The sequence below is a fragment of the Cuculus canorus genome, chromosome 3, assembly GCF_017976375.1.
Source record: "Cuculus canorus isolate bCucCan1 chromosome 3, bCucCan1.pri, whole genome shotgun sequence".
Lineage (NCBI taxonomy): Eukaryota > Metazoa > Chordata > Aves > Cuculiformes > Cuculidae > Cuculus > Cuculus canorus.
In genome coordinates, this window is record NC_071403.1 from 54916199 (window position 1) to 54938877 (window position 22679).

A 22679-nucleotide genomic window follows, 5' to 3' on the forward strand; every position below is an offset into this window, starting at 1 on the left:
GATACAAGGATTGGAAGGAGGCAGTGTGTTAGGTCACACCCTTATTAACTTATTGCTCATTAACCACTGAAAACAGGGTTCCTGATGGAAACAAGTGAAGGAAGGTGCTCTGACCATGCACTTCTTCACTTTCATGTAAGACATCTCTGCAACTTTAACACAGTGTCTTTGTATATCTATATTTGATAGTCTTTGAGCTACGTTATCACACCAGTTCTTTTGCAGAGGACTACTGTCTTGCACGAGTAGAGATTGTTTGGAATTTTGTAATGAAGGAAACAGATTTCTGTATGACTGTACCTTCTTTTGTTGCAGATGCTGGAAGATATGTAGTGAATGAAATAAGAATGAAGGACCATCTGATAATTAAGTCAGTGAAGTGCATCATATGATAACAGCATTCTGTCATGAAAATTTGTGTGATGCTAGGCAAATAGCACAAATTAAGATCTATCTGATTCTTGTTTTCCTAGAAGAAAGGTTGAGATTCTGTGATGGGGTTTGCAAATTGTGGAGAATTCAAGGTTCAGCTGAAGTTGGGGGGTGTTGAACATGAAGTACTCAGTGTTCCAAAATGTTGAGCAATAGCTGTTCTCATGTTTGGCACCCAGAAGTATGCTGGCTTGTTAGATCTTTCTCTATCATGATTTTCCGTGTATAGAAAGAGAATAATATTCTTTCACTGAGCAGACTTGTTTTGCAAATAAGCTTTTTAGTATTTCTGGTATTAATTGATGCTATAGTGAGGAGCACAGTAGCAAGAACTCTGAGGAAATTACTACTTAGGGAGTGGAGAATGAGCCATGTGCAGCAGGTAATCCTTAGAGTCACAGTGAACAGTGAAAAGAAGACAAAAGTATTCAGCCATCATTCTGAAAGTCTTTTCAGTTCTCAAATAACCAGGGGTCCCATGACTTGTGTGTTCTAACTGCTGATGCCGGGACTGCAGCTAGTCTACATACAGGTGCTTCTCTCCAGTCTGCCACCGATTCCTGAACAGAGAACCACTGTTTTAATACCAAGTAGTTTCTTCTGTCCTGATCTGTAAAGCCTAGACTGAACTGCTTTTGTTAGTGCTGCAGAGGAGTGAGAAGGTCTGCTGCTCCTGAGGAAGGAACAGAAAGAGTAGATGAGATTACGCAATTAGGCAGGAAAAGGTTACTGTTATGTGGTAAGGGAGAAGACAAGTGTTTGTGTGTTGGAAGAGTGGGAAAGTAGGCTTCTGGTCTTCAGGCACTATGTTAAGGCTGCAGAGGGGTTCCCAGAACTACGATCAAGCACCGCAAAAGCCAAGATCAGATCATTCAAGCTAAATTTCAGAATCCATACATGATTCACATCTTATTAAATTGCACGTGCAATGGAATCTCTTTAATTCTGTTTGACCTGGAAACCTTAATAATGCTCTATTGCATTTTGAGTTTTCATTCGGGAGGTTGTGTGACAAATGTATGGAAAATTAACACAGAAACCATTCTTTTCCTTTTGATCAGACTCAGTTCTCAGCAGATGGCATACTCAGGTTAATGAGAATGCTCTGAGATCCTTTCTATAAAAGAGGTAAAGCAAGAGGAGGAAAAAAAAAAAGAAGCCTTTGGTGCTACTATTGATTTAGCTATAGTAGTGTAATTTACAAGACACTGTTTAACCTCTCCCCTTATTTTGTTTTATTGGTATTAAACAATGTTTTATGTTCATCCTGAGAAATGTGATCAGGTGCTGGATTGAACAATGCTTTTCCTAGTTATTGCAGTCACATTCTCTTTTTCTTATTTTCTTACAGAAAAAATGAGTGTGACAACTCAGTCTGTGCTTAAAGACAATGGGAAAACCATTGAGAATGTGGAGGAGCACAGCTATAAGCAAGGAAGAAAGATCCGAGACACTCTAAGGACAACGGAACGAGACCACAAGAAAAACGTGCAGTGCTCGTTTATGTTAGACTCCGTTGGTGGGTCTCTGCCAAAAAAAATTCCAGATGTCGATCTCAATAAGCCTTACCTCAGCCTTGGCTGTAGCAATGCTAAGCTTCCAGTCTCTGTGCCTGTGGCAATACCCAGGACTGCACGCCAGACTTCTAGGACTGATTGCCCAGCAGACCGCCTAAAATTCTTTGAAACTTTGCGGCTTTTGTTAAAACTTACCTCAGTCTCAAAGAAAAAGGACAGAGAGCAAAGAGGGCAGGAAAACACCTCTTCTGTATGGCTAAACCGATCCAATGAACTGATCTGGCTGGAGCTGCAAGCTTGGCATGCTGGCCGGAGCATTAATGACCAAGACCTCTATCTCTATGCAGCCCGTCAAGCTATCCCTGATATCATCAATGAAATCCTTACCTTCAAAGTGAACTATGGAAACTTCTCCTGTGTAAAAAATGGAGCCAGTCTTAATGGTACTTCAGGAGAAGGAGTTTGCAAAGCAACACATGGAACTAGTGCTTTGGGTTACTCAAGCTACCATGAACACTTACATCGCCAGCGGGTCTCATTTGAGCAAGTAAAGCGGATAATGGAGCTGTTGGAGTATATAGAAGCACTTTATCCATCTCTACAGGCTCTTCAAAAGGACTATGAAAAGTATGCTGCAAAGGACTTCCAAGACAGAGTGCAGGCACTCTGTCTATGGTTAAATATTACAAAAGACTTAAATCAAAAACTAAGGATTATGGGAACTGTCTTGGGCATCAAAAATCTTTCTGACATTGGCTGGCCAGTGTTTGAAATTCCTTCTCCTCAACCATGTAAGGACAATGATCCAGAGGAGGAAGGAGTTGATAGGGAAACAGAAGTAAAAGAATCCTCAGGAACATGCACAGAGGAGAGTGATGGTGAAGAACAAATTTCTGAGGCAAATATTGAGGAACTTAGACAAGCCATCAAGAACAATTTTGCTAATAAGCCAAATTTTGACTTTCAGGACCATTTTTCAAGGAGGCTTGATAGGCTTGAATCTGAAGATGACTCTGCTGCTTGGGTTATTCCAGAATGCAGTGCTGAGGCAAGCTGCGGCCAACATTGTTTGACCTCTATTTACAGGCCATTTGTAGATAAAGCTCTGAAGCAAATGGGATTAAGGAAATTAATTTTAAGACTGCACAAGCTAATGCATGGTTCATTGCAAAGGGCCCGTATGGCGTTGGTAAGGAGTGATCACCAGCTGGAGGTAGGTTGCTACTAGTGTGAATGGGTAACAGGAGTATCTCCCATGCAGTATTATTTCTAACTGAAACTGGAGGAATTGGCAACTTATGAAAGTTTTGGCTGATTTGTTGGTTTTTGAAAGATAGTGCGTGTTGTAGTTGAGAGCCCAATTCTGCTTCCCATGAAGTTAACCTATCATTTGACCTGAATTAGAATTTGTGTGAAGCACAAGTTAGTTCTCTTCTTATTTGTAATTGAAATTACATTTGTGTGATAATTTGTTTGCTCATTACATTCTCTAATGTCTAAAGCCAGAAGTTGTAAAAATTAAAATGGAAACTTAGGCACAGAAGTTGAATCGTGAGAAGAATTAGCAATGGAAGTGGTCGTTTTCCTTTTCTTGTCTCCAAGCCTGAATCTCTCTCTGCAAGACATCCTTTATGAAAACTTCACTATTGTTTTGGGATTTCCCCATCTAAATGAATGAAGTAGTGTGATGGCACATTATGCTTGAGGCCAGATCTTAACTTTGAAATCTATGAAAGCAAATCACGTTAGCATGTTGCATTCTTCAGGTGGCTCTTAGTTTAATTCTTTTTTTTCTTTGGGTCATTCTGTATTCTTAATAAAGAATGATTGTGGGTTCATTAAATGAAAACTATGAAATAAGCAGTAAATGAAGGTCAGTAGCTGAAGTTTTGTGTGGTAAGTTGTGGTCACTAATTCTTTCAAGGCAGAATATTGTTTCTTAGTATAAACAGTTACCTGATTTGTAGGCGTTTTTACATTAGGAAGAAGTAGTAGTAAGCATGACTTGCCTTACTTGGTAAAGTGGCACTGTGGGGGAGACCTAACCATGAATTCTGGGTGAAGGAATTTCTTAGCCAATCTGCCCTATTCAAATATGGATGACATATGTAGTCTTTGACACATTGCTGATCTTTGTGTTCAACTGTCGTATTTGCAAAAGGAATGAGGATTGCTCTTGGAGGTTATTTTTTAGAATGACTAAATGTATATTTATAAAGTTACTTGACTTCGAAAAAGTTCTTATTCATATTGTTGCTAATATAGATACCTATCTCTGTAAAAAATGAAGCTATTAGGTGGATTTTTATTTATTCTCTAATTGGTTTCAACTTGTTCTAGGAAGTTTTCCATTAACAAAATCTTTGTGTATTTCTCAATAGTCATGTGCCAAAGCAAAACTTGATAGGTGTCTGTATAATATATGTAATAATACACGTAATATATGTAATAATATATTATGTAATAATTACATAATATATGTAATATAAAGCTCAGCTTTATATACAGGTAGGAATACCTTTAAAAAAAGACAAAGGAAATATAAAACATGATTTGAGGTTGTTGAAAACTACTTTGTGTATTTCTGAAATTGCTAATGTTTTGACTTTGTAAGGGTTCTTAAAACATGTTAGTGAAACACTAGTAGCTAGAGTCTTTGCAGCTTTAGAGAATTAGACTTCTTGGTAATTTACAGTTGGATGACTTGAGTAAGATGGAAAGTTAATCTTTGCTCGCTCCTCCACTCTTGCAATTTCTTTGAGTACCCATTTTCAGTAGTTATTACATTTTTTTTTAGAATATTGTCATATTAAGAAATTACTTTATGACTAAAGATGAATGTTATAAAATTTTAAATGTCTTACCTGCCCTCAAATTAAAAGAATGCTGTCAAAAAAAAAAAAAAGGAAATACTGATTGTCAGAAGTGTTGTACCTACCACAGGAAAAGATGACATCAGACTAAAGTAGAAGAGATGGTTTTGAGTTGCTTGGTCTTTGCATTGACAGTACTATGAATGTAGTGTCTTGAGGTTTTTCCTGCAGTTCAATTTGATATTTGTATGCAGCCAGAGCTGTTAGTGGTTTTGTTAATCTTTGTTACATCTATTATTTTTGTATCTTGACTATGTGTTTGTGTTGTCTGTGGACATACTTCCATTTCTGTCATTCCTTAAACGCTATCTTTCATCTAACACGCTTTCTGGATTCTTCCATTGTATCCATCTTAATGCTCATTTCATCTTAAATATATGTAAATGTATATATATATAAATGTATATACAGATAGCTGGTTTTAGTATCTTTTAAAGGACAAGTTTCATTCAGCATAGACTCTGATACTTTAACAAAGCTCTAGGTACTATAGAGTCTGTTTTGTGTGAAAGTTTTATAATTTGATTCTTAAAGAAAATGGCTAATATTCCTTATTTTAGTTTACAAAATCAGAGCTGCTCTTTTAGTAGAACAATATTTAAGGCCCTGTATCCTGCTTGTTTATTCAGCTGGCTGCACTTTAGAGTATGGATTTTATGCGTGATCTGAATAAGTGGCTTGGATTTTGTTTTGTTGGGGTTTTTCCTAAGAAGTATTTGGTAGTCACTTGAAACATTTCAGATTTGATCTGCTGAAGATTAAGAATTAAGATTTTAAGATTAACACAAGTGTCCGATACCTAGCTCTAATGTCGCGTGCTGTTATCCTCAATGTTAAAAAATGAAATAACACATTTATTCAATGTTGTTTTATTTGCTCATAGACTAGTTCTTTAATATTGTTATAAGAACTTAATTTTTTATCAATATACTTGCTTTACCATGAGGATTTTATTTCTTAAATATTTTGTTGTACTACAGAAGCGTAGTATTTTCACCATCTGTTATTAATGAAAACTTCTTGTATAAAAACCTCATGCTGTAGTGCTGTTCTGGTGCTGGAAGTTTATTTAAAAACAGTTATTAAAAAGGAGACATTACTGTACCATCTAAGATAAATTCTTAAAAGGTAGATTGACTAGTGATTAAACTTCAACTAAATTAGGTATAAAGGCAAGTGAAGGGTTCTGCAGCACCAGTACAGGCTTGGGGATGGCCAGCTGGGAAGCAGCTCTGCGGAGAAGGACCTAGGAGTTCTAGTAGACAACAAGGTGAGAATGAGCCAGCAACATGCCCCCCCGGACAAGGCCACTGGTATCCTGGAGCATGTTAAAAAAAGAATGGTCAGTAGGTCAAGGGAAGTCCCTCTCTACTGTGCCCTAGAGATGCTGCATCCAGAGTACTATGTCCAGTTCTGGGCTCCCCAGCTAAAGAAAGCTGAGCAGGAGGACTGTGAAGATGATTAGAGGACTGGAGCATCTCTCCTAGGAGAGGCTGAATGAGCTCAAATTAAACTCCACAATACCTTAATGTAGAGCTTTGCTTAGAATGGTATTGCAAGTATATGGTTCAGATGTCTAGGGTGTCTATTTCAGATAATTTGTATTACTTTCTCTGTTTACAAATGTCATTTAATGTAAATGTAATTTAAATGAAAAATAATTCTAACTTAAAAAAAGCTTGATCTCTTTATATTTTATCTTCCTTTTTCTAATTTCAGTTCTGGTTTCTTAATATCTGCTGAAGTTACTTTTTCAATAGTTTTGTTTGATTTAGCCAGTAATACTTTCTTGAATACTGTATTACTTTACAATGTGGAGTTTCATGTAATATATACACTAGTATTTGAAAAGGAATGAAGTTGCTCATCTAACGTAGCCAAGTGCGAGCTTGTTTCTCTAGATATATTCATTAGTGTAAGACCTTTTTCATTTATTTATTTAAATGTATTTTGAAATTCTGGAGTATTTTACTTTACAGTGACTTGTATATCTGTTCCTTTATATTATGTTAGGCGTAACTTGTATGTTCATCTTACCTTAAGTGGCAGTTTCCTCCAGTGTAGCGAGGTGATCTCGAGCTTTAATAGATGCTTTAATAATTTTAAAATAGAAACAATAAAGTAAGAGTTTGTTTTGTTCACTACCAAGGGTCCATAATTGGTTTCCTCAGCTTAGTGATCCTCAAATGAAAAAAAATTAAAAGGTTAACTTCAAAAAAAAATGAAGAACAGAAATTGAAACTTTGTGGTTGATTTTTCTGGTTGATAGAGTCTTGCCTTTTAAAAATACTTTTGTGCATGTTGCTTTAAATAAATGCGAAATCCTAAGTAATTCAAGTATCCTTTTCATGATACCTATTTCTCGTTACAGTTTTCAGAATTTCCAGATCCCATGTTGTGTTCAGATTATGTGCAGTTACTAAATTCCCCACCTTGTGAGCAAAAATGCAGCACTGTATCATGGGAGGAGCTGAAATCCATGGATTTACCATCTTTTGAACCTGCATTCTTGGTCCTCTGCCGAGTCCTGCTCAATGTTATCCATGAATGCCTCAAGCTAAGGTTGGAACAAAGACCTGCTGGGGAACCATCTCTTTTGAGTATTAAACAGGTTTGCTTCAACTGATTGTTTTTTTACTATATTTCATGCTTGAAATTTCTTTGTCATTTCTTAAAAAGGTTGTTCGTTTAAAGAGGGTTAGTTTTAGAAATGGCAATAGCTTTAGTTACTTCATGATCTCAAGTTTCAGTCCTATTCCTCCCCTGCCTCCGCCCCCCCCCCCCCACTTTTTTTTTTTCTCCTGTCTTTGCATACTAGGACTTTGCATGCACTTATAATTCAAAAGCACAGTACCTACAGTTTCAATCTCATGAGTCATAGTAAAATATAGCATACTGTATTGTAAAGTGCATTATTCTTTTTTATCAGTGCATTATTCTTTTTTTTTATTTTTTGGCCTTACATTTTGTATTCTGCTTGTCCTTTCTTCCTGGAAAACAATGTGTTTGTTACAGGCCGTTTTGATGGTGTATACTGCCATGCTAATTACATTGATAAAATTAATTCAACTCAGCAAATGCTTGCTGCCCCACGCAATATTTCTGAACAGGCAAAGGAGCAGTGGAAGATACTTCACAAATAGATCTGTTTGTTTCCTGAAGAATTATAATTCCTAAAATCTTGAGCGGGCTCAAAACAGAATCTTATGGTCTCTTTTGTGCCTGCAAGTTCACAGACTATTACAGAACTACGACATACTGTGGTTGGTTGGAGATATTCTGGTCTAACCTTCTGTGGTGGAAGCTGGGTCCTTTACTAGGTTATACAGGGCTCTGTTAGGCCAGATCACAAATATATTGAGTAAAAGAGAGATTCCAATGCTTCTCCAGCCATTCTGTTCCAGTGTTTATATTTTTCTTCCAGTAAAGCATTTCTTTCTTGCATGCAGACAAAATTTCCCTGAAGCAACTTGTGCCCCTTGCCACTTGTCTGTTCACGTGCATCCTTGTGAAAGGGTTACCCCCACTTGCTTTCTCTGTAACTACCCTCTAGGCATTGTTAAACTGTGATAAGATTCCCCTTGCCTATTCTATTCTCTAAGTTGAACAAACACAATCCCTTGAATTACTCTTCCTATGCATGTAGCACAGCACAGTTTGGTTTTTGTAGCGATTGGCCTAGTGTGTTTCATTTGGGGCACTGAGACCTTTAAGTGTTTCCCTCTTTTTAGTACCATTTGAAACGTGTAGCAGTACTGTTTGAATGTATTGGTCATGCTTATCCTGATACTCAACTTTTCCAAGGCGAGGTTAAATTTTTGGATTACTAGCAAGTCAGTTCTTTTTTAAAAAAAATTCTGATTTTTCAAGGAAACATATAACCACAAAAAGAAAGCTAGCACAGATTATATGCTTCCTACAGTTTGTGTTTTCTCCCGTCTTTTCTCACTAGTTTCCCCTTTGAGCCATGTTGTCTGTTTCACATTTAGCAATATCTTTTGTGATCCTGATCATCTGGTGTTATTGGAGAGAGCAGTTCTCTTAATGGTAATTTGCCATTATGTGGTGGCAGTGTGGTTCCTGAACAGTTCAAGATTATTCTCAAGTTCTGCACTTGTGCTGAGTGTCAGGTGTGTGTGTATGTGCATGCAGGTTATTTCTGTTAGATGGTTAAATTAGGCCTTGTCTGTTACAACCTATGTCGAGTGTCTTGCAGCACCATGCTCTTCCACAAAATAACTGTCATATCTTTCTGGATTTTTCATGCCAGTTTCTAGCTTCAAAAAGCTGGTAGATTACTGTCATTTCATAAGAGCTTCTTCCTTACAAAAATCAGTGGAGAAATTAGGTAAATACTGCTAATTTCTAATACTGCTAAGATTCTTAGTCCCAGATTATAAGACATTGCAATAAAGAAGTGCAATTTACAAGTAAGCAATTTCTTCAACATCTATATAACTCTGTAACTAGAAGCATAAGAGCATATTGTACGTTGTTGCAGGTGCTGATTTCTTAATTGCCACTTCTGTTATCCCCATACCTGATAACCAGGTAGTATTTGAACACGTTTTGGTAATTCAAGAAGCAGCCAACTAAAGAGTGTGTGTTTGGATGGGAAAAACCATAGTTGACAATCAGCACTCTTGTGTAGATGACCTTAACAGCACATGGTATCTCCTAGAAAATGTAGGTCAGCAGTCTTTGTGTCAGTCATGAACATTTTGTGCAGAGTGCTTATGGTCTGTTTTTTCTCATGTGGCATGCATTAACTCTTAAGGCAGTCCAACCTAATTGAAAGATGAAAAGTCCTGCTTATCTGGCTTCTGATAAATGGCTGACACCAGTTGGAGCAGGGCTGTAATGTATTGACTAGTTACTGTGTTCTGCTTTATCAGATTTTGTGCATTGGATATAGTTATAGATCACTTACAGTAGGTGTGATGTAAATTTTGCAAACTGATGGAACAGAAAAATTTGGATATCTGGTGACAGATTGTTATTTTATAGGCTGAGTAAATATTGGGAAGGAGGGGACAATGGAGTGAGAGTGGGACACAAAGCCATCAAAACCCATAAACCCATAAACTTTCTTGCTCTAAACTACAGTATTGTAAGGGTTTTGTGACCTGCCCCACCTGCTTTGCAGAAAATATAATTTCTTGTACAAGCTCCTTAAACAAAAAGCAATCTGACAAACAAACCAATAATAGTGATATTTTCAGTTTTTTTCAGATATTTCAGCACATTCTTTAATGTCCTCATTATAGACCTTATTTTTTGTTTGCCTTTTGCCTTGTGAGTTTCAGTTCCAAAAGTTGACACTTAAAATTAGCGCTGCAAGGTTTTCTGTTAATACTGTGTTCTGTTTTCTGTGTTCTGTAGCACTACACATTACTGTGTAGCAGTATTATTTAAACAAACAAAATAAAAATCTGTATTTTTAACAAAGTTTTGGAAATATTTTATTTTGGAATGGTCAAATATTACTCTTTGCAGGTTTTGGAAGTGAACTTTGCATCTGTAAGATGTGCCATACTGTACAGTAAAGTTTTAAGGATAAGTGATATTGCCAAGTGGCATCTGTCTTGTGAATAATGGGTAGTTAAATACCAGTTTTAAAATATTTGAACAAGTTACGTTTTTCTTTTGTGGATCCAAGGGCAGAAAACCCCAGTAAGTTAACACAGAGTACACTGAATGTGATTGAGCGGAAAGTGAAGGATGCGCATTCATTTTTAAATATGACACGTTAGGGATGTAAATGTGTAATTATTGGATTTCCACTCTATAAAAAAATTACTCTCCCTGCCCCTTTTCACCTAACTATTGAGAAGTGTTCCCCTACATGCCGGCAAGCACAGCATAACGTGTTCTGGCCTGTAAGAGATTCCAAAGACTCTTGTCCTATTAATAACATTACTGTATGTTTTTTGCTTTCATACCATTGTAATTTCCCTTTCATTGAGTCCACTTTATTGATATATTATTTTTGTCAGGATAGCCATACTAGAAAATTTTAAAAAGCAGATTAACCAACCAACAATTCTGTTCTTTCTGACCCGCCAAATGAACTCCTCTCTTTCCAATCAGACTCTCAATTTAATGAAGTTTTTGTTCAGTAAAGTTCAGGGGTTGTCAGACATGCGGACTGATAATAATTTTAGAAGAATACACGCTTAGCATTGGAAGGACGTCTGAAAGGAAGGCATTTGTTAGTGTAGGTTTGAAAGCGTTCCTGCTGATTTTGTACTGCTGTGTCTGTGGCTGTCATGTTTTTTCAAGTAAGTAAAAGCTGTAAGCTTTCAGGGAGGTGTGACAGCTGTTTGACTGGAAGTGACCACTTCTACCTTTGAAAAGATAACTTACGTTAGCTGTATGCAGGGAAACGACAAAAGAAACACCAACTGTTTTCAGAGCTAATACAAGTTTTAGAGTCGTGGGCACATGCACAATAGGTTGACAATTATTTCCTGTAGTAAAACATTTCTCCCAGGTCTTAAACGTGTCAAACACATTGCATGTTATTCCTGACTTGTTACCGCTTAAGCTGGTGATGTGACGATTGTGTGCCCTCTTGCACACTTCCAAACTTTTAAACTGTGTACTGAGTTGCTTGCTGTGGCCATGTGCAGGCAATGAAGTCTGAAACATTTGCTTACATCTCCATTTTACGGATAAGTGGCAGATGGCTTGATGGCAACTAAATAATCCTTGAAAACTAGTGACATCTTTCTTGTAGCCATGTAGAGAGACTATTAATTTCTAAAAGCTGTAGAAATTATGTAATCGTAAATTAATATGTTTAGACAAACTGGACTGGCAAATCAAGCTTTCACTTCCCAGGGAGATAATGTGGTGACTGATGGCAGTTTTTGGCTTTTTCTCTTGCAGTTAGTGAGAGAGTGTAAAGAGGTTCTGAAGGGTGGCCTGTTAATGAAGCAATATTACCAGTTTATGTTACGGGAGGTGTTAGATGACTTACAAAAGATTGATTGCAACATTGATTCTTTTGAAGAGGACCTGCATAAGATGTTAATGGTAAGCTTCAAAAGGGAGAAAATATTTGTAGTTCCAGAAAGTGTATTAATTGGAATACTGCTGATAGAAATCCGTCATCTCTGTTGGGTAGGGGTTTTGCTGTTGGTTTTTTTTTTCTTGCAGTGCTACTTTAACATGATTTTGTTGTTTTAATGGATTTGTAAAGGTAACATGGTAGCTGTTTCCATTTTAGCGGTGATTTTAGTAATACTGATTTTTTTACTGGACTGTGGTACAGTATACTTGTAAATTGCCTGGATTTACAATAAAATGGTTGATAAATAGAACTGTAAATTGCATATATTTAAACTAAATTTTTAATAATTTTTTAGTCTTGAGTAAAAAACCCAAATACAATTATTTGACTGGCTTGGTACTGCATTGATCTATTAATGATATCTTATTTTTAATGTGTTTTCATTTTTACAATGAGTTAAGTGTGAAATGTTTTCGAGACAAAGACTTGGCCTCTGAAAGATATGAAATTAAAGTTCAGTTTAAATTCCTGTTCCCATGTATGTGACTAATTTTTATTCTTTTATTGCTGTTTGAGCTTTGTCCTCCCAATTTTGGGGATAAAAGCCCCAAGATATCCCTCAATACCTCATCATTAGTGTTTTGTCAGCAAAGCTGTTGGAACCATCTAATGTTGAGTACACATGAATTTTCCTATTACATTCTCTTCATTGCCTACAGTGATGAAAATATATTATTTTCCCTAAAGTTTGTTATAGTGTGTGCCTGCCTTCATCTCCATCTGAAATTTGTAGAAACTTCCAGTGGAAATGGCCAGGCTAAATGAAGGGAAAAAGGTTCATCTTGTCCATTTTCGAAATCCTTTTTTGTGCTGTAATATTTTTTTGTGCTTTGAGGCAAGAACTGAAACATTGGCAGTAGTTTTGTTTGTATAAGGATTTTGCTTTTTGCAAGTCTTGAAAGGAATAGTAACAACACCGTGTAAATAGGAATAAATATTGGATTTCAAAGAATCACAGTTTGTGCCTATTCAGAGTTGCAGGTTACTGTACGAGCAGCAGCACAGCAGAAAGCTTAAATGAATGGTCAAGATTGTCAGAAGGCTGGGACAACTGAGCAGAGAGAGCTGAAAAACTGTTCTGGACTGAAAAGAGTGATAGGGAAAACTTGTATGAATTCAGAAGGTTAAGGAAGGATTAATAAGGGTTCAGGTGTGGAACTCTGTGTTTTCCTGTGGACTCCGTGTCTGGGCAGTCAAGGTAGCTAAAAGGAGCACTGGAAGAGGGATTAGGCTAGAAGTGAAAGACTAATAAAATGATGTCCAGAAAGGGGCTGTGTTCTGCAGCTGTTGGACCATGGTGCCTACCTAACCCAGAGTAAGGTTTTAAAGTTTTCCTTTTCTACTCTGCTCTCATGAAACCCCATCTGGAGTACTGCGTTCAGCTCTAGGGACCCCTGCATAAGAAAGAGGAAAGCAGACTTTGTCCTCAGGAGAACAGACTTTGGCCTCTTCAGAGACCTGCTTGGTGCAGTACCATGGGATGAACCCTTGGAGGAAAGAGAGGCCTGAGAAAGCTGGTTAATATTCAAGAATCGCCTCCTCCAGGTGCAGGAGTGATACAGGAGGAAGTCAAGGCAAAAACTCCACGTCCGACCCAGGAAGAAGTCAAGGCAAAAACTCCGGAAGGCCTGCATTATGAACAAGGAGGTCCTGAAACAACTCAAACACAAAAAGGAAATCTTCAGGGAATACAGGGAAATTGTTTGAGCAGCCAGGGATCAGGTTAGGAAAGCTAAAAAGCCCTGACAGAATTGTATCTGGCCATGGACATCAATGGCAACAGGAAAAGCTTGTGCAGGATACATGGGTGATAAAGGAAAACTAGGGAAAACGTGGGTCCTCTCCAGAAGGAAACAGAGTATAAGGCATAACGTATACTGTATTATATACCATATCCTGGTGACGGGGGATATAGTACTCCACACTTTTTTTTCAGTCTTCTGCCCACAGTGCCCAAGGTAAGAAGGCAAAGGCAAGTATTGGGAGAATGAAGAACTACCCACTGTAGGAGAAGGTCAGGTGTGAGACCATCTAAGGAAACTGAAGTTGCCCACATCCATGGGACTTGATGAGTTGGATCCACAGATCCCGAGAGAACTGGTGGATGAAGTTGCTAAACCGCTATTCGTCGTACTAGAGAAGTCGTGGCAGTCTGGTGAAGTTCCTGCTGACTGGAAAAGAAGAAACAAACTCTGTTGTTAAAAAGGGGAATCAAGAAGACCCAGGGAACTATAGGCTGGTCAGTCTCACCTCTGTGCCCGGCAAGATCATGAAGTAGATCTTCTTGGAATCTGTGCTAAAGCTCATGAAAAATAAGGAGGTGACCTGTGACAGCCAACATGGTTTCACTAGGAGCAAATCATGCCTGAAAAATTTAGGCCTTCTGTGATGGGGTTACCGCGTTGGTGGATAAGAGAACAACAACTGACTTCATTGCTTGATGTTATGAATCATTGAACCAAAACATATTGCACCTGAGTTTTTACATTCAGTGTGATTCTGGGGGGGCAGGTATTTAAAGAAGAGTTGTTTACCTGGATTTTTATGTTGTTTTAAAACAATAATAATTAAATAGAGATGAGAGGTAAGATTTGATATAAAGTAACACAAAGTATAATGCAGAATCTGAGAAGCCTGTTCACTGGACTTGCCCATATTGAGGCAGATATGTTCAGATAAAACCTTTTGGAGTAAACTAGTTAGTAAAAGGATTAGAAACTATTTTTCCGTAGTTCATCTTCAAAAACTCTTGCCAGTGTGGGTATTCCTTCAGCAGGGAAAAGTATTGTGAAGACGTAGTATTCAGTACTTCAGTAGCACTTTCTACTTCCCAAGGCCTAAATCACTCCTTTTGTAAGGAAACTTGCAGTGTGTTTTCAGTCATAGCAAACAAAAAATCTTGTTGAAATATTTTCTACAAATTGTATAATATTGAGATTTTTTATATAAGAAGTTATACTCTCTAGTTACACTTTGTGTAACAATTTCTTTTAAAGTTATGTCTTTCCATGTACAGGTTTACTTTGATTATATGCGAAGCTGGATCCAAATGCTGCAGCAGTTACCTCAAGCATCTCATAGTTTAAAAAATCTGTTGGAGGAAGAATGGAATTTCACCAAAGAAATAACTCCTTATATAAGAGGAGGTGAAGCTCAAGCTGGAAAACTGTTCTGGTGGGTTTTATTTAATTACTCTGCTTATGGTGTTGATTTGTACCAAATATGTATTCAAGTCAGCACTTGTTCAAAGTTTCAAGATTGGGCTTCTTAGGACCTCAATAAGCAGTCTTCGTGAATTTATGGAATCTTAACCATGACTGTTGATGTAGGATGCAGTAAATGCAGATTGCTCCTACTCTAGCTATAGCAGGAATGATTGCTTCTGTGGAAAGTCCCCAGTCCTGCTAGTCTTCTGCACGCAGAATAAGTGAGAGGCCCCAGGATGTTGCCTGTTACTACAGGCAGACTTGGCAACATGTCTCTCCTGTGTTGGACTGAGTAGGAAGAAGCTTAAGGTGCCATACTCTGAATAAGACTGAAGTTCTACCATTTCTGTTGTCACAGTGATATTGCAGGAATGCTGCTGAAATCTACAGGAATGTTTTTAGATTCTGGGCTACAAGACAGTTGTGATGAGTTTTGGGCCAGTGCCGATGACAGTACTGCATCAGATGAAATCAGGTATGAATTGTTTTAATAATAGTAATAAACACACTTGCTTACGTTTCTATACTCCTGGCAGGTACATACTGCATTTTATTTTGTGGAATGGAAACCTTGTCAGTGAAAGACTTCATAGACTTTATTGCTGATACTTTTGTATGCAGTAATTCTGAACCATCATTTTGTTCATTTGAAGTCTAATACTTGTCTTTTTAGCTCATGATATGAGAGATTATTTATGTAACATTCTTTTAAATTCAGTTTTTATATCCTTTTCAAAAATGTGCCTACCCAAGGTCAATTTCTTTCAGTCATTTGCTTCTAAATATTTATTTTTTCTATGCTCTTTCTGTTGACAAATATGTAAACAATTCTTATTTTCTAATAGCTATGTAAACAGACTATGGTTTATTGTTACTTCATTCTTACAAATGTTTCAGGAGGTCTGTTATAGAGACCAGCCGAGCACTCAAAGAGCTGTTTCATGAAGCTAGAGAAAGGGCCTCCAAAGCTCTTGGCTTTGCTAAAATGCTGAGGAAGGTAAGTTAAAAGTAGATACTTTTCTTAATTGTATGCTTTAAAGAAATTTGGTCTGAAAGCATTTTTTTTTTTTTTGGTCATTATATGTAGGACCTTGAAATAGCAGCAGAATTTGCGTTGTCAGCCCCTGTGCGAGATCTTCTGAAGTCTCTGAAAACAAAAGAGTATGTGAAGGTAAATTGTGTTTAGAGGCATGAAAGCAAAGTGGGGATGCTATGCAAAATGTCAAAGGATATTTATCAGCATACTTTCAATTTTTTAAATGCAGGATTTATATCTCAACAGTTGAAAAGTCACATATTTAATATTGAATTTTGGCAGTAACGTTATTTTCTCTAATTGTGTTTGTATGGGTGAGAATGTTAGTCTGTGTTTTGGGAAATCAGTATCTAATGCCTCTTCTTCCCAAAGATTCTCCTTGTGACTTATGAGAGCCGTTTTACTTCAATAATACTTACTCATTTGGGAGAAGGGAGTAATAACACTTAATAAGGAGTGTTATGAAAATAAATGCTTAGTGTGAAGTGAAAAGATATATCAGAAAATGGACATGTTTAAGTAGATGCTCTTGGATTATGAACCTGTGTTTTGTATTCTTTTATAAAGCAACAATAATATAGCGACATCTCTTCTAGCGAGCATCCTTGAGAGTACTAAGGATGTGAGAAATGCAAGGAGTGTGTTCTGTTCCAGAATAACGTTTATTAGAAGATGGTCTTACAGCAGAAGTAGTTTAAACTCTTGGTGCCCATTATTTACTGCACTGTAAATTCCCACATTTATGGTTTTGCACTTTATTCCTTAAAAATTCTTAGGTCGACAAGTCTTTATTGTTGTTTGAAGTTAAGTAAATTAATTGCTACAACAGATTACATTTATTTGGATCTGTTATTTTTTTTGTACTGCCATACATTTCATATATGTAATCCCGGTTGGGGAAATAATATGCTAACTTTTGCATGACAAAATAAATGATTGCTGAAAGTAGAAATTGGTTCAAGAGGAGACTGACAAGCTCATAGAAGAGAAGTTCATAAAGGGTTTTTAAATATATGGATGAAAAATCTGACTCAATAGGACCCTGGTTTGTGAATTGTTTGAGAGTGAGAGAATAATAAGGGAAATATTTCTGTTTAATTTAAAAATATTTAAACATATATGTGTACTTTTAAAAAATATTTTTCCCCAGTTATCTACTCTTTGATGCTTTAAGACACAGTATTAAATTTGGCAGACTTTTAGTTAAACATAGTATCATTGTTCTTAGGCACATGTTTTGAAGAAAAAATTTGAATCTTAAGTTTGAAAAATCTGTGTAAGCACATGGATTAAATAATCTAGATAGATTATTTGGATCTCAAGATTTATCCCTCTTTATGTATGTATTACTTCTCTTTTTTTCCTCTTTTTGTCATTTTTGGAATGATACATTTTGGTGTTTGATTAACACTTTATTTTTGCCCTCTAACATCATTTAGGGAGCTTAAATTTGTAACAGCCTTTCCAATCAGATGCTCATTAGTTTTACAAAACTATTTTAGCTGTCCGTAACAAACAGCTTTTACGTTGACTTATAGGTTTTAATGGGTTTAATTATATAATATGGCTGCCTAATGGTAAAAGTGTTGAGTCCAGTGTTTTGTCTTAGCTTGATAACATCAAACTTTCAAAAAAGAGAATTAAATTTCACTAAGTCTGTTACCTCATGTCAAATCACAGGCATGAACTATTGTACTGTTTTCAGGACCTGATTCTGATGCCTGACTTGGTTGAAGTATTGTTACTAATGCAAAAGTAGTTTTTAAGTCATGCAAGTAGTATTTTGTTAAAAGGGAACGCTCTCACTGGATTTAATTAATCTTTCTTTCATGAATATTAAAAGAATAACTGATATTTCTTTGACCATATTTTTTCTTACTCTTAAAGTCCTTGAGAAATGTTATATGGATTCTTAGAGATCCTGACAAAATTTTTCTTCTTTTAATATTCCAGTCTTAAGATTTATGAAGCACACACTTTTAAACTAGTCTTGATTAATTTACTTTTTTAAAATATCTGTGTATTCATATTTTATACATACATGTACACACATGTATATGTGAAATCAGACTTTGTAACGAGATTCCTCTAGAAGAATATGTAGAAGGGTAAGTTGAGGGTGCAAGGAAAGATGTCACTGAACATTAGTGATTTAGCAGATTTGAAGACATAATTTCGTACAATGCGTTTTGACTTCTAGTGCAAAAATGGTTGAAAGTACGTACCTATATTGTACTTCTGTTTAAGATGAAAGCTTTCCCTGTTGCTTGAATGAGATGACATTTATCTATTTTATGTATCGTGTAAGACGGTGAGATTCACTAATTCGGTATATTTTTAATTTTTTATACAGGTACAAATTCCTGGACTCGAGAATTTACAAGTATTTGTACCAAATAGTATCGCAGGGGAAAAATCTGTGATTTTGCAGCTTCTCAATGCAGCTGCTGGAAAAGATTGCTCAAAGGATTCAGATGATGTTGCATATGATGCTTATTTACTAATGACCAAACACAGTGATAAAGACCACGAATTAGATGGCAGCTGGAGTGCATGGGAGGGTCAGCCAGTCAAAGTCGTGCCACAAGTAGAAACTGTTGATACACTGCGAACCATGCAGGTAGGTTTCTCCCCCCAGCTACTACCCTCACCCCAATTTGTGATCTCCACACTTCTATAAGTGTTTATCCTTTCAGATTAACCACAGTAATTTAAGTGAGGCATGTCTCCTTTCATAGGTTATAAAAAGTTAAATTCAAGGATAGGATTGATTCTTAGTTATGTTAATGTAGGTATTAAATTAAATTGATTTCAGCATTTCTTAAAAGGATTGATCTCTACAAGGTGCCTTTTTTAGAGTTGGATTTTTATAATAGAAATACTTTCACTATCTAATTGGGTGTTCAGTATCAGAAATGTGGATAGGATTTGAAAACTGTACGTTTTATTAAGAAGTCACCATTCTTCAAGAACATGTGGTAGTTGCATGCTTGCCACATGCTGAGGCATGAAACCAGTTACTTTTGATCTTGGATTTATTGTGACATTTAAAGTTAAATTTCTCTGGAAGATACTGGATGTTCAACGGTTCTGCAGGAAAAAAAATCTTTCCAGTCATACTTCCCTTCATCCCAAGCCAACAGGAGTTCCCTGCCAGCAGTTCTACTATGCTTTAGCCACTGAGCCAGCTGCAGCTCCCTGTTCCTTCTGTTCTCATATCTTTACGTTAAGCTAAGTGAATTTTCCTTGTAGTATGTCATGCAATTCCTTGGGTCCCTCCCATAAATGGGCTTTGCTGTCTGTGGAACAGAGTGACTTTCCATGGCACTGTGCCTGGCCTCTACCATTCAGAGGGCTCTAGCAATTACAAGCAGTTGAAAAAGTCACTCCTGTACATACTGCTGTTTTTAACATGCAAGCATGTTACTTGTTTGTCTGTTCTCCAGACTGAACAAGTGCTTAGAGCTTTATTGGACTTCAGAAAATGAAAACAACAAAATATGGAATTTGGTTTGCAAACGGTATTGTCTGATATATGTAAATGCGCATAAAACACTGTGTTTGTGTATGTGTTTATATGTGCATGTGTATAGAACTGTTTATTAATTTTTCAAAATCCAATATTGAAAGGTTAGGAAGTAAAAGTCCTGTGGAAAGATTGTGTCCTGTGTTTTTAGAAAACATTTTGATTGCAAACTTAAGAAGATGTTTATCAAGTTCAGTTGTTGGCATCAAGTTTTTCTATGTGAATTAAAGATTTTCATGAAGACCAGTGGGAGAGGTCTTTCAGATTTTAAAATAAAAAAAACAACCAGTTGAAATTTGCTGATATGGGACATGGTTTTTATAGAGAGGATTTTGTTTGTAAGAACTAGAGATCTTGTATTCCTAGGTTGATAATCTCCTACTTGTAGTCATTCAATCTGCCCACCTTGTGAGTCAGAGAAAAGCTTTCCAGCAATCTATTGAAGGGCTCATATCTCTGCACCAGGAACAGACATCTAGCCAACCAGTCATCGCCAAAGCTCTACAACAGCTAAAGGTAAGCAATTTCTGAGATTATCTCAGTCAAAATTGATTGTACTTTGCTCGCTATTAGGTAAAAAGTGTAAGGAGATTTGATTGCAGTACTAATGATGTATTCCGCAATTGTAATTTATGCAGCCTCTAGCACTTTCAGTACAATTTTCTTTTTTTGCCAAGGATTTGTGACTGTATTTTTAATCAGTATTGGGGTAATCGTTTTTGCACTGGGTAAGGGATGAACAAGTCCATAATGCGATAGAAGTATTAAAAGCAACAGAATAAATACATATTCATATGAGAGCACTATTGAATGGAAAGAATTTTTTTTCATAAAAATAAATTCTGTCAAAATCCATGATCTGCAAGAAACAACTTTTTTTCTGTATTTGAAGAGTATGTCTGCTTTGTGATATAAAAGTGGGTAGGTTTGTTTTTTTTTTTTTCTCCTCTTGATTTTAGTGTGGGTTTGGTTTTTTTCATTGTTCTGGTGGGGTTTTTGTTGGATAAGGATTTTCTTCAGCAGGTTTTCCTTTGTTTGTTTGTTTTGGACGACCCAGAAAAGCAATGATTTGTTGGGTTGAAATATCAGGTCCCTACATTCCCCCCTATGTTCAATAGAAGCTGTGTCCACTTGTCAGAGTGAAAATAGAACCAAAGGCTTAGTTGCATTACAAGCAGTCATTTTCTCTATTCTTCTCTGTCTGAGGTTTTTGTTTGTTTGTTTTTTTCCTTCACTGTCTTTGAGTGAAATTAACTTTAAAAAACAAGGAAACAATTATGATACTTCAGTTAATTATAGGACTTGCTTAGTGCGATTGCTGTGAAGCATTCATTTTTCCAAGACTGAACGAATTTGTGATGGCGTTAAAGTACATTTCCATATAAAATAATGTAATTGTTAGATTCATATTTGCCTTAGTCTTGTCAACTGTAGAATAAAAATCATAATAATGTGATGCCCTCCCCTTCTCTTTTTGTTCAGAATGATGCATTACAGCTATGCAATAAGATAAGTGGTGCCATTGACCGAGTTGATCACATGTTCACGTCTGAGTTTGATGCTGAAGTTGATGAATCTGAATCTGCCACTTTGCAGCAATACTATCGGGAAGCCATGATTCAGGGTTATAATTTTGGGTTTGAGGTAAGGAAACAAAAAAGGACACATTTGTTTTGTAGCTTTGGTAAGAACCAATTAAAATTTCTGGGTTTGCATTGGTGTGTATAAGGTAACTATAACTGTGGAAATACAAAGAATTCTAGCAGAACATAATAAAAAATGTGTTGCCATAGAAATCTTGTGTGAAAGTGATTGGAAAAAATACTGATGGATCTGTTTAATTCTGATTGCAATTAGCGGTGCCTGGAGCTTTAAAAAGCTTTCAGAATTTTATGAATTCAGGTGTAGCCTTGTACGTTCTGCTACTTGGCAACATTTTAGATGAAATCATAAATATCCTTTGATATTGAATGTCATTTTGTAACTTGTCTTCTCACAGTTTTTCAGTCTGGAATAGCATAACACTGTAATATGAGCCATTCTTTCGAAATTTATGGTGATTCTTTGATGCAGTAAATATAACTTTTGAGTGGCTTTCTTAGAGTGCTGATGAGGAAGTATCATGTTCGGGTGCTTTTAGTATAAGAATTCACTATTTCATTCCTGTGAGCTTTGTAAAGTTTTTTTAAGATTGTATCCTACCCTAATAAATTTCTAAAGATGGTCTTCAGAAAAACAGCTGGCGTTTCTGTTTAATTTTTTTAAATATATGTAACTTATTAATGCCCTAATGTTACTTGCAATAGAACTAAAAATAAACACTACTTCACAGTTCAACCTCTGAATACAGAACTGAGCATTTACGTAGGAAGTTCCTTAAATGATGTGTATACTTGTAAATATCAGCACATGCCCATATACACACAAGAAGCAATCTGTCTCAAGTGCTGCCTCTCACTGTAACACATTTAATGTCAAATACTTTTTCATTGTTTTTTTCTATAAATACACAACTGTTCTCCTAAAATAATTTTGTTTGAGGATAGGATGTGACTGTGACTACTACTGCACTGTAGAGTTTTGTTAGCCTGCAAACACTCCAGTGGATGTTGCAAATGGTATTTTTGTTCTTATTAATACGTGAAAAGTAATCTTTAGTTTCTTATAGTACCATAAAGAAGTTGTTCGTCTGATGTCTGGAGAATTCAGGCAGAAAATTGGAGACAAGTATATCAGCTTTGCCAGAAAATGGATGAATTATGTGCTAACAAAATGTGAGAGTGGCCGAGGCACTCGACCCAGGTAATAGCCAACTTGTTACTGCAATAGTAGGTTGTGTCTTCATACCACGCAGGACTTGTCACATGGTGAATAATGCTTTATTGTTCAGGAGTAGTTCTTCTGAACTATTGATGCTCTTGGCTCTTAAATTTTGAAAGCAATTTGAATAGTAAATGCATAAAGCAAAGTGAAAACGCCAACTGCTTAGCAAAAGATTTTGTGGAACATTTTGC

The 22679-nt window shown here is 36.4% G+C and overlaps 1 protein-coding gene across 6 annotated transcripts in view; it reads left to right on the top strand.

Moving 5' to 3' along the window:
- MAP3K4 (mitogen-activated protein kinase kinase kinase 4) overlaps positions 1–22679 on the top strand; it is a 74889-nt gene that overhangs the window by 20577 nt on the left and 31633 nt on the right. For all 6 annotated transcript variants that reach the window (XM_054064208.1, XM_054064205.1, XM_054064206.1 and 3 more), the window contains exons 3-13: positions 1784–3162; positions 7194–7433; positions 11714–11860; positions 14914–15071; positions 15462–15578; positions 16001–16100; positions 16191–16274; positions 18493–18759; positions 20032–20181; positions 21148–21309; positions 22334–22467. In XM_054064208.1, coding sequence (XP_053920183.1) covers positions 1784–3162; positions 7194–7433; positions 11714–11860; positions 14914–15071; positions 15462–15578; positions 16001–16100; positions 16191–16274; positions 18493–18759; positions 20032–20181; positions 21148–21309; positions 22334–22467 — 2938 coding nt within the window. The remainder of the gene's footprint in view (positions 1–1783; positions 3163–7193; positions 7434–11713; positions 11861–14913; positions 15072–15461; positions 15579–16000; positions 16101–16190; positions 16275–18492; positions 18760–20031; positions 20182–21147; positions 21310–22333; positions 22468–22679) is intronic.